This window comes from Egretta garzetta, unplaced genomic scaffold (assembly GCF_000687185.1).
Source record: "Egretta garzetta isolate BGI_Z169 unplaced genomic scaffold, ASM68718v1 scaffold256, whole genome shotgun sequence".
NCBI classification, from domain to species: domain Eukaryota; kingdom Metazoa; phylum Chordata; class Aves; order Pelecaniformes; family Ardeidae; genus Egretta; species Egretta garzetta.
Window position 1 is genome coordinate 2,506,957 of NW_009260073.1, and position 20,244 is coordinate 2,527,200.

The 20,244-nt window shown below is 35.4% G+C and overlaps 1 protein-coding gene across 2 annotated transcripts in view; it reads left to right on the forward strand.

Moving 5' to 3' along the window:
• The window catches only part of PDS5A (PDS5 cohesin associated factor A), an 84,852-nt gene that overhangs the window by 23,720 nt on the left and 40,888 nt on the right, over positions 1–20,244 (forward strand). For both annotated transcript variants that reach the window (XM_035896739.1, XM_035896740.1), the window contains exons 2-10: positions 7,912–8,115; positions 8,502–8,588; positions 9,402–9,499; positions 10,006–10,132; positions 14,410–14,490; positions 15,944–16,084; positions 17,142–17,257; positions 18,028–18,122; positions 19,002–19,147. In XM_035896739.1, coding sequence (XP_035752632.1) covers positions 7,912–8,115; positions 8,502–8,588; positions 9,402–9,499; positions 10,006–10,132; positions 14,410–14,490; positions 15,944–16,084; positions 17,142–17,257; positions 18,028–18,122; positions 19,002–19,147 — 1,095 coding nt within the window. The remainder of the gene's footprint in view (positions 1–7,911; positions 8,116–8,501; positions 8,589–9,401; positions 9,500–10,005; positions 10,133–14,409; positions 14,491–15,943; positions 16,085–17,141; positions 17,258–18,027; positions 18,123–19,001; positions 19,148–20,244) is intronic.

Consider the following 20,244-nt stretch of genomic DNA (forward strand, 5'->3'; position numbering starts at 1 on the left):
GCCTAAGGTTTACATCTCATAATTACGATACATCTGCAGTCACATCTAGAAACCCTGGGAACTGGCTTTGCTTGGTGAGCAGGGTATAAAGAAGGAAGCAAATAGTCTTTGCCCCAAAGAGCGTGCAATGTGCTTTGTATAATCTTTTGTTCAACTTTTTTTGGTTTTTTTTTTTCTGAGTTATTCAGAGCCAGTTAAGTGTCCTGTCAGAGAGTATAGATTAGAGATAAAATTTGTAGTGGAAATTGGGCAATAAAATTCATTTTACTAACAGTACCAGGAAGGGAGTGCTACTTTTTGTTTTACTAACTACAACAGCAAAACTTTGCAAAAATCCATCGGCTCCTTTCCAGTTCATTGTCTCTATGATTCACATATGCCCCTTGCTTAATTTGTGCATCTAGTTCTGTCTAGCTATGGCTCTCATCAACGTGAACCCTGAAAAGGAATTGTTTACCATGAAGTGAAACCCTGCGAGAGGATGGTGCTCCAGAGCCTATGGCTCTGCGGTCAGAGGGCAGCCCCAGTTCTAGGCTGGAGGTGCTGCTGGCCCACTTCTACTCACAGTCTTTTTCCAGGTCATAAATGGCACTCCTGTATTTAAGGTATATAAAAAGAGAGACCTTTGGCTGTTGTTTTGATACATTAAGAAAACTATAGTCTCATAATGTCCCCTGCTTTTGAGACTCCTTTATAGCCACCTTCTGTACCTTTCCCATTTTGAATTTTTTTGTTTTTTAATCAGTGAGGGTGATCAGACCTAAGTGATGTGTTTCAAATCAGCATTTAGTATTTTTAGCATTTCATGAGTTGTGTTGCTGTTGTTTTCCTTTCCTTGACTGGAAATACTTCTGTCATATCCTGCAATTGCATTTTCATTGTTTTCATGCACATAGCCTGTTGTTGGCTCATAATCTTTTTACAATTGCTTAATAAATGTCCATCTTTCTCTTCTCCTGTTGTTTCCAGCTGATAAGCTCTTAATAGCACAAGTTCTTGGTTTTAAGCACTAAGCATATGACCACTATTTTTATAATACTATTTTTTGTATTTCTGTTCTTCTCATATAATATCCTGTCCTCTACTGCCAGTCCCTAATTCTTGTCATTACGCTCCATTCCTACTTCTTGTACCACAGTTGTTTATGGAAATAGCAAATAGGGTCAGTTATAACACCATTCTCCACCAATAAATTAATTCAGGTCCAAAGGTCTTCTCAGTTTAACGCTTTAGGAAGGGGCTAAGGAGGCAGTGCTGGGCTAAGCTTCATCTCTTCCAACGTCCTTACTTTCCATGTGGCTCAGTGTGATGCCGTTCTTGACACTCAGACAAATTGCCTGTCTTGTTCTTCCTTGTCTAGAGAGTTGATTATCTTATCAAAGGAAGTTTATCGGGTTAGCAAAGTAATTATCTTTTTATGTGTTACCCTGTTTTTCTTAACTTCTGTGTCTATTTAGCCTTTATTTAGCCTTTGCAAATTAGGTTTGTATTATAAAATTCTCTTGATGTCAGCCTGTTGGATGTGTTGGCAGGATCTTCTTTCTTGATTATTAGGTTAACAGTTGCTAATTTCTGGCCAGTTGGTATCCTTGTTCGGGTGTTAGTTGGGGTGTGTGTGTGTTTTTTGTTGTTGTTGTGGTTTTGAGTTTTTGTTTTGTTCTGGTTTTAAGAAAAGCAAACAAAACTTGTGTTGCTAAGTTGCATTATTTCATTTGTTAGTTTTTTAAAGATTCTGAAATAACAAATCATCTGGTCCTCCCGATTTAAATATTTTTGAAATCTTTCATTTTTGTTTCTATCCACACAATAATTTCCACTTTTCCATGTTTGATTGTTGATTCCGGCTGATAGATAAGACTATATGTGAGGGAGACCAAGACTTCTCATCCTAAATCTGCCCCATGCAGAAGTATTTTTTTTTCCAAACACGCAGAGATTTTGCTATGTTTTACAATTAGGTTTTAGTCAAAGAACATAATTTATTGTTAATAGCTAGTGGCAAGGGTCACCCATAATAATGCGTAAACCATGTGAGGGAAAAAAAGTAAAACCACTCTGATGGCAGAGTTGAAAATTGCAGCATTTGGGTGTACTTTGATTTCGCCCTTCTCTTGGTATTTCTCCCTGAGCTGTCCAAAGAGTCTGCTGGGCCTACATCAATTTGGGGAAGTTTTACTTCCAATTATCTTTTTGTATTTAATCGTAGTACTGAAGTTAACTACTGATTTATTCCTATAACAGTAAATGTTATCAAATTCTCTCAGTTGTTAAATGTTGTCTTTCAGTGATTGCAAGGTGAATTTTTAAATACTGAGTGTCTTTCCCCAGTCTCTTTTCAAGCCAAGGGTGATTAAATGTTACTACTTTGGAATATTGTGAATAAGCTATTGTAAAAACAGTAAAACAAATGCAATCTGCACACCCCTTCCCCATGCTATGACTATAGCTTGGAGGTGTGTGTTTATCCTGCCAGCTGCAGCAAGGCTTTGCTTACATCTGCCCGCTGCAGCTTCTCTGCGGGTGCTGTTTTGAGTCTTTAGTCTATCTACACCCTGTCCTCTCTTTGTGTTTATGTAGCTCTCCTCCCTATAATACTGGAACCATCAGCATGTTTCAGCAATAGCTGAGCTTCCTGATCCAACAAACCATGCACCTAAATCTACACGGTCGATGAACGCAACCCAGGATCTGAACAGCAAAAGTTAGTATTCCCCTCCAAGGCATAGGTCTTGCACAAGAACCGCATGCAGCTGAGTCACATAAGGGCAAGCTGCTATGCTGATTTACTGTCTTTGAAAACAGGCCGCATGTAAACCGTGTATGAGGTGTGGGCAGACTGCGAACAACGCTTTGGCAACCCCTGCTGTATGTTTCAATGTAGTTGAAAAGCTGGCAGTCTCAGAAGAAGCTGCAGGTGGAGTTCGCCTCACCTCATGTCAGGCATCTAGTCACACTGAGCTCCTTTCAGGGTCAGTGCAGAGAATTAGGGACTTCCAGGGCAACACTGAGTTCATGTCTGTAGATGTCGTCACAGACATCTGTGCTTGAAGTCAGTCATGGTCTGTGCATTTCTCTCCAACGGGTGAAAGGGTAGCCCAGAGTGGCTGGCTTGCGCAGGGCGTGTTTTTATGCAGTCAGATGGACGCCTCCCTCTAAGCTTTAAATTCTTTCATTTTCAATATGTTCATAGCGTGTTAAGAGTGATTTAGCTGTCTTAATTTAACTCCTGTTCTCGCTGATTTGAATGAAGGCGTTTTGCGTTTCGGTACCTTCTCCAGTGCTATAATCTGAGCATTTCACTTCATGTTTGCAGGGCCTGGAAGAGTAAAATCTTGGTCTGATAATTAGAATTTCAAGGTACTGTGGTAAAAATGGCAATAATGAAAATTTGTAGAATAGTTTTAACACTTCTGTTTTGCAACTAAAGTACCAGTGTGTGATAACTTAATGGAGACGCATTAAATCAAAAGCAATGCAGAATGAATTTAATGGTAAATGTGAATAGCTGTGTTTTGTTTACATTTGCTAGAAATTAGTGTTTAAATTGAGTGCTTAACTGTTTGGAAAAGAATGAAGGATGTTACATTAGTATGTTGAAATGATACTGTTCTGTCTCCTGCATTTTGCACGGAGAACAGTAACAATTTTTTGTGGTGGAAGCTACTAAGTCTGTAGGGTTTTATGTAATTGAATATTAGTGGTCTAGCTAGGGTTGTTTCGACTGTGCAGCAAGATTTCAGTTAGACAATAGTACTGTAATTTGAAAAAGTAGTGAGTTCCTGTTATGGTTTAATGACTTTTTCCTGGAAGAAAAACTGGCTTATCACGGTAATAATTAATACCTGACTCTGAAGAAGTACTTCATTCTGCTAGAGAAATATTTATGTAATGGTTGAATCAAAACTTTGGGAAATTGAGACGACTTTTAGACCTAAAATTAAAACCTTAATACAGAGAAATTGGAGTGGTGTTTTGCTTGTTTGGGGCTTTTTTTGCAATTAGAACAAAGGTAGTTAGGATGGATCAGATGACATCTTGATTGTGATTTGTTTTAATAGAGTACATATAATATGAATAACTTTAGTAAAGAAGATTTTCTTAATGTGCAGATTGTTGGAAAAAATAATTGTGCTAATATCTGTCTGGCAGTAGCAATTCATGTCTCCTCTCTGCAATTGTATTTTTTCTTCCCTCTGGTTCAATGAAATATTAACCACAGCCTTGAATTCTTTGGGGCTTACTTGCTTTGTCACATTCCCTCGTTGCTGCGTTTATGTATATCATGACTTACATGAGTGGTTTCCAGTTTTGGTTTAAAAATAATTTAAAACTTTAAATTATTTGGACCTTAAGCCTTTTATATAGAGTGAGTTTCTTTCAGGTTTTCAGTTTCATTAGCAGATTCTTTCAGCAGATCAATTTCCAGCTGTCACAATTAACGCTGGCATTGCAGTCATGACTAAAAAATTTTAACTGTGAAAATCTTTCTGAATCAATTATGAGCGGTTCTTTGTCAGGTGTTATAACTTCTTCATAAGATGTTTTCAGTATTTATTATATTTATTAGGCATCATGCAGTGTGCATATGGCTTTGCCTTTTTTTTTTTCCCCCCTGTCAATTAAATTCCTGTGAGAAAGCCCGTAATTTGTAACAGGAAATGTAATGGAGTTAATAGGAAGTGTACAAAGAGTGGCAACTATGGCTAAAACACAATTTAACAAAGATTTTTGGGAAGGGCTGGATAAGTGTGCTTAACTTTGCATGTTAATATTTCTATTGATTCTGTGTATCCCAAGTGATACCAATCCCAGGTGATTAGAAGTAACTTTTCTTTGTCAGACCGTAACACAGAAGAGAACTTGCAGCATGTTATCACTTTGTTTCTTTGTATTATGGATATATTTGTGAATTATAGTCCTAGACCAAGACTTTGCATTAGATGTGGTATAAGCATGAGAGAAGGAAGGGAAGGTAGTTCCTGTCTTAGAGGAAACAAGACGATGGGTGGCTGCAGGGAGAAAGACAGGACTAACCCAGGAAATCATGGATCGGTTGTTGATCATTGTGTTTTACTCAAGGATATGTGGTTCTATTAGAAATAAGTGATTTCATCAAAAATACAATATCTTGTACTTCTAAAGACTTAAGTTGTTCTCTGGGTTGTTGCTTGATAACTAATTTTTCAGTTGTGTTAGAGGGCAAGAGTACCAGTCCTGTAACTGGTGAAAATTTGAGCGAGTTCTTGGCTTTCTAGCGAGTGTGAAGAGCCAAACATATATTGTATTTAATGCCTGGAGTGTAATACCTTAATCCAGTAGTTGCTTGGCTATAGAGACTACTCCCAGGCTGTAGGATTTTAGATATAGTTAATTGCATATATTCAAGAAATGTATAGAATTATTTTGTTGAACTACGATGACAGTCCAACAAATTTACGGATTGTACTTAAATGCAAGTCTTTCTTGCTAGTGGCAGGACACATATAATTAATAATTTACATCATGCTTTTAACCGTGGCATAGCCCTGTGCAGTTTGTTTATATATTACTTTCATTATTTGCATTATACTATATATTTTGTGTACCCCATACATAGTATTCATTATTTGTATTGCTTTGGTATCTGGGATCCTAGGTAAAGACCAAGATAGTATTCTGTTCATTTTTTGTGCATGCCATAAACAGAACATCATACACCAAAGGCTTTATTGTAAAACAAAAGACAACACAGAAATACAAGCAGATACGGGACTATAAAGAAACAATGGAGGAAACATAGATCAGTGCGTTAAATAGCAGTTGCAGCTTGCCAATGGCCCAATTACTGCGCAAGTGTTCTTCTGTAATAGAAAAGAAATATCAAGGAGTGCTTTGCAGGGAAATAGAAGGAGGTTTTATGGATAGTTGCTGGCAGTTTCTTCTGAATACAAGAGCAACACAGGAAAATCTGTAAGGCCAGTGTGTTTTCAAGCAGGCAAGACAGTGCCAAAGAGTAGTTTCATTACTTTAATTCCTGAATATCCTAACATTTTGTTACCGAATGGGAGAGTTGTGTGAGTTTTCACAGCACCATACTGCCTTACCTTGTCTGGTTTTGACATACCAGAGAAGGGATATATGTAAAATTTATGCATATTGTCATATGAATATGAGAACCTGAAGAGAGATCTGCGTTTAGGAGGGTATTCTGGTTTTGAAGCTTACAATACACAGAGAAAGGAGATTGGGCTTATGAGAAAGATAAAAAGATCGCTTACATACGTTATCTATAAAATTAGTAAAAAGATTGGAAGGGACTTTAGTGGGACAAGTTTATACAGTACAGATACAGTTTATCATCAGTCTCCAGGGTAGGATCCACGACTATTTTAGTCCTTTCTACCCTGTTCTTAACGCCTTCAGCAACAGTTATCTGAATCTCACACTGCAAGTGAAGGCCATTATTCCTTGTCCTGCCACCAGCAGAGAGAGTGTGCTGTGGGGTTTTTTTTGGTTTTGCATCATGTTGGGTTTTGGTTTGGTGGTGGGTTTTTTGTTTGTTGTTGGTTTTGTGGTTTGTTGGGTTTGGGTTTTGGTGGTTTTTTTTGTTGGTGTTTGGTTTGTTCTGGTTTTTTTTTAAAAAAAAAAAAACCTTCCTTATTGAAAGAATCTGGTAGGTTTTGGAGACTGTTATCTATTTTCTTAATTTCAGTATCTAGGAAGGACAGGTGTTGTGTGACACTAACAGACAGACCTGTGCTGTCAATAGAAGGATGGTTTTGTCCTTTCAGCTAATGCTTCAAAGTATAGCTTAAGAATATTTTTATGGGAAACAGGCCAATGCAGGTAGAATTTGGGTTTTTATGGGCTGTGGCTATCTCTTTTATTCTGGTTTGTTTTTTTTTTTTCTTTCTCTCTGTTTCTTTCTTGATTTTTGGTTTTGCTATAAGCTGCTTCATGGAGGAATGTACTTGTACATTTATAGAAATTGAGGAGGAGTTTAAAGTAACACACTGTAGGAAAGGTTGCTGTCAAACATTTATTTTGATTTATAAGATCTACTGAGTCTAAAACCCGGTTCCAAAACTCAGGGAGGAGGTAAAGCTGAAAGACTGTTTTCATGTTGGAAGCGGGGCATGCTTAATAATGAGGAACAACCTTAGTATCATTTGAATGACACGATAATAAAAGAATTGTGGTAAGACGTGTTTATTAGTTGTGTGAGTTCAGTCTCCCCTAATGTTTTACTATTAATATTCTAGAGGCAAATTTGACTGATCAAATTTTATCATTCCATATTTTCTCTTATGTCTCTTGAATGTGTGTGTTGTGTATATTGTGTGTATAATGATATACTAAATCCTGCTGGTCTGCAATGTGGCTGTCCTTCACAATTTTAACTCTTAAGGATGCTCAAGTGACATGGAGGAATGGGACACAAAGACCAATTGGACTAAGGTCATACTGAGAATCTGTGGCACATCTCCTGGTTCTGTGCTGACAACTGGGGTTGTATAATAATTAAAAATAAACAATTTTGGTGGCATTTCATAGGAATTAATAGTTCTTCGCTGTGCTAGAAGAAACAAGGAAACCACGCAGTTGATTTTTTTTTCTTAATATACGTAAGGCTATAGATGCAGTTTTGAGTGTGCAGAAGGAAAAGACCTGCAGTGTGTGGCGCATTTTACATGAGGGATTAAATTCTTATCTGGTGTCTAGTTCATTTTCGGTCTCTTGATTTAAAATACCAAGTTCAGTAAGCCTTTAGGTATCAGATTAACACTTTTTCTGATGTTCATCCTACCAAAAAATTGTAGTACTGTGATTATGCAATATTGATGGCATTGCATCCTTTTAGAAAGTATTGTTTAGTAATAAGGAATAAAAACAGAAAGCATTTGAATACCTTTTTTTTTCTGTGTTTTTCAGATGGTGGTAAAAACCTTCATGGATATGGACCAGGACTCGGAGGATGAGAAGCAGCAGTATCTCCCATTAGCCTTGCACCTTGCATCTGAATTCTTCCTCAGGAATCCCAATAAAGATGTACGCCTCCTTGTAGCATGTTGCTTGGCTGATATCTTTCGTATATATGCTCCTGAAGCTCCATATACTTCCCATGACAAACTTAAGGTAAGAATGTTTTGTAAAATAAAGGCTTTCTTCCTACCTCTTTCTCTTACTGAGGAAAAAACCCACCACCACTCCCTCCCTCCCCCCCAAAACCAAACTAAACAAAAAAAGAAATTTTACTTGTGTTTATACTGATGTTCAGTTTTATTAAAGAGATGTTGCTTTAGTCCTGTGGGTCAGCGTAGTACTGCAAGGACCAGAGATGTGTAAAGGAGCACTAGGTAACCAGTATCTGTGTTGGTGATAGCTTTCTGTCAGTGCCTGAAAAAGACAATTTAATGTTGTCATATCATGAGTTTGTAAATGTGGGTAGATGTCACTACTAAAGGGTTGTGTTTTTACTCTCTGCTGAATCAAGCTTGTAACACTTTATCATTTCTTGACAGGACATATTCTTGTTTATTACAAGACAATTAAAAGGCTTGGAGGACACGAAGAGCCCTCAATTTAACAGATACTTCTACTTGTTAGAGGTAACACAATAATTGTAACTTTCAGTAGATGGTATATGCTCTGTAAGCCTAAGAAATGTAATCAGTCTTTCTCCAGATGTGCCAGTATGCCTGGGAAATTTCTTTTATTCTGTAAATCACACCAGACTCATTAAAGTTCAGTGGGTTGCTCCTTTTAGCAGCTATAATTCTGTTTGTATTTAATAAGTTCATGCAGCCTATAGTTGAGGACGTGTTAAAACGATTGGTATTTATTAACATTTCACCTTTGTCTTACAATTCTATACATTACTTTTCATATCGTGCACCCTTAAGGTTATATTACCTCATCAAGAGAGAATTTCAAATGCTGATTAAAATACAAATCTGCTTATATTGGTGATGGGAGAAAGAACATAAGTTTTTGGTTTAAAAACATTAGAAAAACCTACTCTTGGCAAGAAGTGTGGGGGTTTTATCAGTGAGCGTTTAGAAACAGTAGCTTGTTTGTAAACCTTTTATTGATGTTTAAAACTATTGTTTCATAGTATGAAGAAAAAAGTCTAGAAACTTACATTAACTAGAGACTTATATTAACAATTTCTGTCAATCTGCTTTTATTCCTAAGAAATCAGATTATTCTATATTTAGTTTTTTTCTGGATATATATTGCAAAGCCTGTTGATGTTAAGAGCTCTTTATATGCAAAGCAAATATCTAGTCTCTTTCACCAAAGGGTTTACAATCCATTGTTTAGTATTTTTCCTTAAATAGAAAAAAATCTAACTAATGTGATTATATTTGTGTGACTTAATGTGAATTTGTAATATCCTGAATATCCTATTTTTGTTTCAGAATTTAGCTTGGGTTAAATCTTACAACATCTGCTTTGAGTTGGAAGATTGCAATGAAATTTTTATTCAGCTTTTTAGGACTCTTTTTTCAGTTATCAAGTAAGTTGAATTGCTTCAATTATATATCAAACTGTCAAAATACCAGTTTTGGGGCTAGACTGAATCCTTGCATAGTCTACAAATAAATAAGTCTGAATAGAACAAGTTTATATTCCTCCACACGAGGAGATACAGGAAAAGCAAATGAGTTAAATTACTGACAATATGGAGGGGGGTGTATCTAAAAGTAGACGTGTTTTAAAAACTGTTGTCCATGTTATAACAATATAGTTCATTCTGACTCATTTATCTACTTTTGTATTTCCATGCTTGTTGTTTTCTTCTTTTTTGTTTTGTTTCACTTCTTAAAGCAAAGGTAGGGTATTCTAGGTTTTTGAAGCTTTCTGTAAGAGAAGAAAGGTACATGAAACAGGTTTTGAGTTTTGAGATGTGGAGAGTTTAAGGGAGGGCAAACTGAACAGCATTAGACATTGTTTCTTAACAGTACTGTTCATATTTGTCAGGCTCTGAAAATTTAGTATTGATAATATTCTTTATTATCTTAGTAATAGCCACAACCAGAAGGTACAAATGCATATGCTGGATTTGATGAGTTCTATCATCATGGAAGGCGATGGAGTAACTCAGGAGCTGCTGGACTCCATTTTGATTAACCTCATTCCTGCACACAAGGTCTGCAAAGTAAAATGTTATAGTAGTATACCATTATAACAATAATTTTTATTGCCTCTTGCTTCTTGTTTATCTCTCCACATACTTTAGCCATCACAACTGGGGTTTTTTTTTCCCTCACCCTTGGTAACAGTGGATTGAAAATTTCCTTTGGGAATTGTTTGGCACTGTTCATTAGCTGTGTCTAGATTATTCAGTATCAAGAGATTCTGCCTACCTGCCACCTCAGGAACGCTGTACAGAAACAGAAATAAAATATTTTCAAGCAAATGTAATAATGTAATAGGAAAACATTATATCATAAGGGTTGTGGGTTGTTGGTTGTTTTGGGTTTGTTGGGGTTTTTTACTTGAAAAAATGTGAAGAATTTATTTAAAAAAAAAAAAAAAGAAAAAAAAGACTTCTCTAGGACTTCTGTGATGACTTGCTGCTTGCCTCAGCTTGCCAGTCAGGCTCCCTTCCACCTCCCTGGTTGGTTTTTTTTTTTTTTTGTTTCTCCCCAGTGTCTTTCCCCCTTAAACTTTTTGTTCAATAAAACCTAATTATTACCTGAAGTCTAGTACTTCCCTTTATTTTTTTTTTTTAAGTTACTTAGTTGGTTGCTTTTAGTGCTCCATATTCTTTCATGAGTTCCATAATCTTTCTGCCCTTTGCAGAGTTCAGCATCCCTTTAGCTCACTTATAAGTGACACTCCTCCTTTCTTAGAGGAGTCTTAATGCTGGCCCCTCTTCGCAGATTGCTGCTGTCATGCAGGTGTTGTCTTAGCCCATCTACACGGCTCCTTCAACAGGTTTTCCAGACTCCCCCTTTACAGTCAGCTTCGTGAACTGTCACTGATGCTGTTATTCTGTTTTCATTGTGTGACAGCTTATCTGGTCACTGGCTCTGCAGTTGAGCTTTTTGAAGTACCTTTACCATAATGGCTAAATAAAGTTGAAAGGAGAATAAACACAACTCATTTAGTCGTGAAATTGGGGAAAGGCTGGTGTTGCCTTGCGTTGACCAAGAAAATTCCCCTGCTAAAACACTTGTGCTTCTTACTGAAAGTTCTATGGAGAACAGTAAGTTTCATTTATGAGCTACAGTAAATGAACTGAACTCTGATTACCAAGCATATGTTTTTGTTTGATCATTTATTAATTTAAAATAATGACAAAATTACAGCAACTCCATCCATGACTACATAATTAAAGTAAAATTAGCACAGAAAAGCAGGGATTATTCCTTTGGTTACCTAAAGAGGGAGAATTCATGGAAATGTATAGCACAGGAGCGACTAAGCCATGGCCATTGTCATTTACCTGTGAAATCTCAGCATGGGGTGTGTGAAAGTATCTATGGTCTGAGGCCAGTTTGCATTCCTTCTGTCATGACCAGGAGATGGGAATATCATTCTGTCAACTCATTTTTATTGACAGCAACGAGATGATGTCTTACTAAAACTGCTAACAGGAAGGGAGACCTCATATTCGTAACAATAGAAAAAGAGTATTTTTGAAAATACACTGTTCCTTGCAAGTTGTTTATAATCAATTATAGGCAGTAGAGATCAGGAGCAGAGAAGTTATGTCAGGTTGCTGGGTGATGCTGTTAACAATGGTGGGCATTGCTCTGAGGATGAAGCACCTGATGAACCTTGTACAGCTGAACAGTGTATTGTGACTACTTGGTGTAGGCAAAGTAAAAGTGAACGTGATCCTATAGCATTAACATTGTTAGCTTGATCATAATTTTGCATAATGAAGGAAATTCTCGAGCAAGGCTCTGATAAAGAGGGAGGTAAACTTGGTGTAAATACTGGGTTGTACTGCATCTTCAGTGTCTCTTGGAGGGCTGGTGGCCAGTCCTTACTGGCTCTTGGCCATCATGACTGAGCAAATAATATGCTGTAAACAGTGTTCAGTATCATACTTTGGTCAGTATTTTGGTCTGGTTTAGCTTGTTTGTTTCCTGTAACAACAGAACTTGAACTACTGCTTTACCATGGAGTTAAAAAAAAAAAACCAAACCAAACAACAAAAAAACCCACACAACACAACAACAAAAAACCCAACCAGAAAGTTCTTTTGTCTGCTCTGCCTAGCAGAGTTTGACTGCAGTAATTATGTTCTCCTTTCATGAACAGATCTCCTAGGAAATTCTGTGATTGTATTGTTTGTCCTTAGGTATGTAAATCAGAAGCACCATAGCTTGAAAAGCACAGTTAATTTTCTTGTAGAGAACATATAATAACAATACTTTTATGTCCGTGCAAAGCAATTGAATACTAGTCATTCTCTGCTATGACATAATAAAAGTATCAGTGTGGCTAGACTGTTACGCTTAATGGAAGTTTGTCTTTGTAAAGGAGCCGAAATATGTGTTTTGGATATTGTATTCTATTCCTTTTTGGGTATTTTTGGTGTGCCTTTTTTTTTTTTTTTTTTTTTTTTAAACTCTCTCATGTTGTGTAAGTAAAAAAAGAAATACACCAGTACCTAGACATGAAGTAGAGTCTACCTTGGCATCTAAAATATATTAATTTGTACCTCCATTATCAGTAAAGTAGCTTTACTGTACATTGTTCTCTCTGTGCATGCTAATGTGGCTCTCCTCTAGTAAATCCAGGTTTTCAGTAGCAGTATGGTATGTCACATTTTGCTCAGACTGCCTATGGCATCAAACTGTAGTTCTTTTTATTAACTTTAAAACCAGTGCTATTTAGTGAATATTTTTCTTCACACTCTTACTATCAAGGTTATTCCTTAAAAACAAGTATTTCATTTATTTAAAATCAGTATATTCTTCTGCATCCTCTACAGCATGGCCAATCCAGACCTTCAAGGGTTTTTTTCTCCTAACATTATTTATTTATTATTTATTAATAATTGTTTATTTTATCAATATACATTTCCTTTCAAGGCTGTTTTGGTGTTGGGTTCTTTGGGGGTTGGGGGTTTTTTGTTGTTTTTGCTTGCGTTATTGGTAGGTTGTTTTTTATTTGTTTTGTATTTGGGTTTTGGGGTTTTTTTAGGTCTGGTGAGCGTGCCTAGGGGAAAAGAACCCACAACTTCATTGCCAGAAACCTTTGAAGCTGTATTGAAGATCCAAATAAAATATATCTTCTGTATGAGGTTGGCAGTCCTTCAGTTTAATATAGACATACCTGCCAACAAGATTTTAATCATGGTCTGCTTTTGAGAGAAACATTTTTTTTGAATTTGAGAAGAGTTTATACATACATACCTGTCTGTCTTCTATAATGAGACATCAGTTTAGTGCTATGGTGACTGAGGAGATATTTGGTTGAGCCTTTGGCTGTTTGTTTCTCTTTACTATTAGTTGATAAACTGCCTTTCGGTTTGTCATCTCATCAGCTAAAAGAACATGAGGGAGTCATTCTCAGTGTAGACTTGCCAAATACTGTCTTTCCAAGAATCAGTCATCCTTCGGCTTTACCTGTATTTTGTCTGCAGTCATTTGTAATTTTCAGGGCAATCAGCTAATCCGCCTTCCTTTTTTTTATTTTTTTTCCCTCCAAGTTACATTAATCCCTAGATGAGATGAGATATTGCATATTGGATTTTGTGCAGATTTGGACAGTCACATTTTTCAAACGTGCAGTTACATTCCTTATCTTGCTCAAGAGTAATAAAACCAATGTTTAGGTTTGTTAGGTTTCAATCAAACATTTACTTGGGAAGTTTGCAGCTAACTCTGCCCAAGTATAGGTGCTTTCTGTGGTCTGTCTCAGAGCATATAGCACAGTCCATGGAGAAGTCAGTGCACAGTTTTACCCTCTAGACAAGGCTGAACTTTGCTACAGAGTGTACCTTTAGTGAGTATGTGAGGGGGAAACAAAACCACATTTAAATAGTAAGTTAGACTAGTTCATTTTTCAGTGGCAAAATTTGGTGCACGTAATTATCAAAGTATGGAGGTGTGGTAATGTTTCTTCAAAATTTTTAATGGGATTGCATGTGAAAACTTTTTACAGATACAAGTGCAATACTAAAGGAGTGGAACTGGAGTGATAAAGTCCTAGAAGAATGTGCAGGAAGTGATGATTTGGGGTTAGATTTCCTTTAAGTGTGTGAAAAACTAGTTTTAAGATTTTTTCTAAGTCTGTAGTTGCAGAATTAACATAACTGAACTTCGATAGCTTTAAAAACAAATAGATTGGTGGTAAACCATACCCTTCTAAAGTTATGGTCTTTTAAGGTTGGGAGAGAAAAGTGAAGTCACCTGAAACAGTTTGTCTCTTTAAAATTTTATTATTATTTTTTCTTTATTTCAGAACCTTAATAAACAAGCATTTGATCTTGCAAAAGTCCTGTTGAAAAGGACCGTCCAGACCATTGAGCCATGTATTGCCAACGTATGTGAATTAATTAATCCGTTACCTACAAGTAACGTTCTTGTTACAGTCTTGATTTATTGGAGATTTGATTGTTTAAAAATATTTTTTATAAAAGTTATATTTTGTAATGCAGCTACAAGAATACCATTTTCCAAATGTGATATTTTTACCTTGGTTGTTAAAGAAGTGTGTGAGGTGTTTCAAGTAAGTGAAGAGGGAATTAATTTTTAGCCATCTCAGTCTAAAGTTAAGCCTAAATCTAGACTGTGAAAATAGGTAACCACCAAAAAATCCTGTCACAACAAAAGGGGTTGTTAGTACTTCGTGTGTCCAGCAACCAGCCTGCCTCATTTCATAACAAGCTTTAGGATGAAGCATTTCAAATTACCAGCTTTTTACTAGATTTTTTTTTTCCCATCCTAAACTTGTTTTAGTTGGAAAGACTAAAAGAATTGAGTTTTTTACAAGACTTTCTTCTACTATAATTCTTTCTGTTGAATGTCAGTGTTGTATGTTCTACCTATTAAAATATCTACTACAGTCTTGTTGGGGGGATGTGGTCTGGTCCGTTCTGTTGCCTTTCCTTGGTGCTGAAGCCAATAGAATTCTTAAAAGTCAGGGTAGTTTAAAAAAGGAATTAGGCAAATTCATAAAAGATTAATCAGTAAGTATTTAAAAGCTCATGAGTCTCACTAACAAGTACCACTTTCCAATTCCCCTGTTTCTTTTAGCTTTTGTAATTAGTCATAGCTGGAAACAGGATAGTGCATAGAGTGACCTTTGAGTTGATTTAATATTATTCTTCTTACTTTCTTATTCAAGTGTGTAATAGCTTTGTAGCATTTGCACTGCTCAAATAATATTAACCCACAGTATCTAATAGGAATTATATCAAGCATATTAAAATTTAACAAATCCAAAAGAAATCATTCATTTTATGCTACCTTGTTTTTTTCTGTTATATTGCTAACAACCTTGATACATTACCATCAAATATCACAGGACATACCATATCTGACATTCTTTAAAATGGATTAAAAGTAGAGGAGCTTCTTTTTCAACACTTGGTGATCCTCAATTTGGATTGGTTTTACATGATAAGAAAATAAAAAAATAAGATATTAATTTTTTTTCTCAACTTCTACTGGATGAATATGCATTTTAAATCAACAGTTCCTTTATTACCTGTTAATTTTGCTGGGGAGATGATTATTGATATTTTAAATTATTAAATTACCATGAATCATTCGATCCTGATGGAATTAATAGAACTGAATTATAAAGGGTGTTTGTTTGTAATTTGCTGGAGCCAAAACTGTAAGGGTGAAATGCTTTGATGTAATGAAAAAATGTGCATCAAGTACCTTCCATTAGAATTAAAGTATTAGTGATACTACATTAAAATAATTTTTTAAAATAGTTTTTACATTAATGAAGGAAAACCTGCTAAAAAATACTGTTTGTATTCTAGTTTTTTAACCAGGTTCTGGTACTGGGAAAGTCTTCAGTAAGTGACTTATCAGAACATGTGTTTGACTTGATACAAGAGCTTTTTGCCATAGATCCTCACTTACTGCTGTCTGTCATGCCACAGCTTGAGTTCAAGCTGAAGGTAGGTTACGATGTAGCTTTGGAAAAGTAATAAAAATTGTGTGGGTATTAAGAGTGCAGAGCTGTAGATTTAATGAATGCTCTACTGGAGGGATAAAAAAATTGTATTTATCACTCTATTTTAAATATAAACGGAATATTAAAGGAAGGACACTGGGAAGTTGTATACAATTGTGTGCTTTTTTGTGCTTGCAAATGCGTATTAATGGACACAAAATTAATTTATCATTATAAAAATAAATTCTTATGACCTAATGCAAAAGTTGTATGTACTTAATCTTTGGACTTCACCTGAACTTTATAAAGTAATTAGGCTGTGGCTGGCCTATCTCATGAAGTGCAAGTGTGTCAGCTTTACTATTGATTTGCAGAATGTTGGTTTGTGAGATAATGTTTTAATAACAGAGGAAGAATTTCTAAATATTTTCTCAGATTGTCATAAACAAGTAATAAGTCAGCTGACTTCTTTTGAATCCTTAGAAATAGTTAATTTATCCTGATTTGGGGGTTTGGGTTTTTTTAATTAAACAGCTATTTGTCTTAAGATTTTAAGTGGACAAGAGAAATAATTTTATGTGTGTGCATGTACATGTAGGTTATGGTGGCAACAAACAAAAATAACCAAGAAATAGGTATTTGGTGAAATTACATCTGTCTTTTATTAGTGCACATCTATTTATAACATCTTAATTGATGTCTTTTCCACACACATAAAATAGCCTTAAAATATGCTTTAAAACAAAAATAAGATCAGTCATTGTTGAAATCGTTAGGGATATGTATTACTCAAGCTATTGTGTGGGGGGTTTTATTCCTGAAAGAGAAGGCATTTTCAAAGCATGGCCATCTATTCAATGGCTGTAATATGTTAACTTAATAGGTATTTGTATATTTTTACTCATATTCATCCAATAATCTAATTAGGGAGACTGAGGAAATTATTTCAAACTCACTTTTTAATCTAACTTACAAAAGCAGAAGGAAAAGGAAGCCAGAAATTATTATTAAGGTATTACAGATAATGATTTACGGTTCCTTTTTCATGTTTTGATTTTTAGAGCAATGATGGAGAAGAACGTTTGGCTGTTGTTCGACTTCTGGCTAAACTCTTTGGCTCCAAAGATTCTGATCTGGCCACGCAAAATCGTCCTCTTTGGCAGTGCTTTCTTGGGCGGTAAGAGAAACAGAGAGAGAATTCTGAACAACTTCTCTTTTTGTTTTGAGATTTCTGATAGCATTGTGTTTTTAGAGGATGTGACTGTTTGTATTTGAACAAGTTCTTTTGTTAAATCTTTGAAGCAGAGAATTGCTTGCCGTTGTATTTTAGAACGAAGAAGCCTGAAGGACTGCTACTGTATTGCTGTCGGCTATGGGAATATAGGTTAGATAGAGATCACACTACATACATAGCAGAAATTACACAATAGATATACCAGCATTATCTGAAATTTCATACCGTTCAGCTATATCTGCAACTATACCTGTTTTATTTGGCATTTACGTTTTTGAGTGAAGAGGTATTTCCTACATAAGTAAATACAGAAATTTATAATTTTTTAAAAAGTGAATGTTTTCAAATGGTACATGTTTATATGGTGATTTATATTTTTATAATTTCATATATATACACACACAATTGACAGTGTATGGAGAATTATGTGCAAAAGTCAATGGACAAAATCCATTGGGCCAGCATTTCATCTGCATATAGCATATTCATCTTTTAATTTTAGTCGTGACTTAATTTCACAAGAAATAACACAGAAATTTCTATGAGGTACATTACAGAGATAAATTCAAAACATTTCTATTGTATTGTTTTGCCATATAGAAGTATTCTAATAGTTAATGGAACATACTATCAACACATGTTACTACATAGAGAATAATCTTGATTTGCAAGGCTAATTAAAAATTAATATTCATCATCTTCTATCCCTCTAGGTTCAATGATATCCATGTCCCTGTGAGATTAGAGAGTGTGAAATTCGCCAGTCATTGTTTAATGAACCATCCAGACTTAGCAAAAGACCTCACTGGTGAGATGCTCATACAGGGGTTTAGAATAATTTAAGAAATGAGCAAGGAAGAATGTAATTATTTCTGTACACAGCAGTATAGTTCTAAAATGTATGAAATCCAATGCTTGATGCTGGATGGAAGGGCTAACTACTGAGTAATTGCTTTCTGCTGAAGACAAGCGCTAGTTATTAGAAAGGGGGGAGTGTGTGACCTTGCGTGGACTTTGTCAGAGTGAGTTTTTAAGATGCTACCTATTGCAGAATGAGTTTTAAAGTAATTTCAGATTCTAATGAAACTTTTGGCAACTCAAAGCAAATACTGTTACGTCTTGATTTATTTTCAAAAACAGTCAGTGTGTTTCCCAGTACTCTCTTCCACTGAGTTTAGAAAATGCCATTTTGCTGATCTGAACTATGAAGTTTCTTCCTTCACTTCAGCATCATTTTAACTATGAACATAATGTCGGACATAACTGAAAATACTGTTCTTTTTTGATGCAAGCTAACATACAGCAATTGTCAGTATTTTTCATTATTTACCCTCTTAGCTCTTTGGGAATGAGAGTCTACACGTTTTATTTCTTCTCACTCCCCCACCCACCTTTATTTTCAATATGTTCTAATCAGCTTTATTTCACTTCATTGCTTGTTGCAAATGAGGTTATTGTAAAAGCTATTCGCTTTTATATTCTTCTGATATTTACAGTTATATAATTGGTTTATATTTAACATAGAAAATGCTGGAATAGATGTTTCCCATAAGCAGTTATATGTTCAATAGATTATATGGTTGTGATGTGTGACTGACATTTAAGTTTTTTGACATTACTAATAAATTGGAATACATCATACCTATATTTAAAAAGCCAAGCTTTTCATTGTTTCTGATCGTAACAGAGTATTTGAAGGTTAGATCACATGACCCAGAAGAAGCCATTCGACATGATGTTATTGTTACAATTATTACTGCGGGCAAGAGAGATCTTTCTTTAGTCAATGACCAGCTGCTTGGCTTTGTAAGGGAAAGAACGCTAGACAAACGGGTAAGTGTTAATATTTTATTTTCAGGAATATCTGCTTCTAACACAATTTGGTGAATGTAAACAAAAAAAAAAGCCACAGAAACAGAAAATTTTAGAGTTGACTTCATCAACTAGAACGCTGCAGGGAAAAAATAATTTTCTTACCAGAACATCTAAATGTAGATTCCATATTATGGAGGCACCAATCAAGTGTTGTCAAGCAAATAAGATCATTGACTTAAAGGAACACAATCATACTGTAAGAACATAAGAATTGCTACATATGTTTAGGCCAAAGGTCCCTATAGCCCAGTATAATTGTCATAGTGGTCAGTTTTGGCTTCCGGCAATTTGTGATTCAAGGATTCCTTAAATCTGTTTGATCATGTTCATCATAGCTTTCAATGGAACTTTATTCCATGGCTTTACAAAGTTCTTTCTTGAACTTATTTGCACTTCATAAGCATCCATGGCATCTGCATCAGTAAATTCAAGTTTAATGTATATGTGGAAAAAGTGACTTCACTTGTTTGTTTTAAACTTGTGTGATATTTTCACTGGGTATCTTGTAGTTCTTGCATTATGTAAAATTAAATATTCTTTGACACACTTATGATTATGATTAATACATATGTATACTGTATCTTCTCCACTCCCTTGCTTTCCAAGCTAAAGAATCACCTGATTAACTTCTACACAAATTTAATATTGCATACGACTGATCACTTCTTGTCTGGTTGTTCTATATTCTGTTGGAACCAAGGTTTCCAGGCTCAGCCATGACATTCAAGACGTGCACTGTGTTGTGTACATACTTTATGATGATTTTTTTTTTTCTTACTCTTTAACATTCTGTTTGTCTTTTACACTATTTCTGAGCACTGAGCTGACAATTTTGGAAAACATCCATGTTGACTTCAGCATCTTCCCTGAATAATTTTAAATGATCCATTGCCAGTACTGTATACATGCAGAGTTAATGAAGGTGGGAAAACCTGGCCTTAATCTGAATTTCTTTAATTTCATATTGTAACGATTCAGTAGCGTGACACTTTTTCTGCAGTTCTTCATTATAACGTTAGATCTGACTATGTCAGTAAATTTTATACATGCTGTTC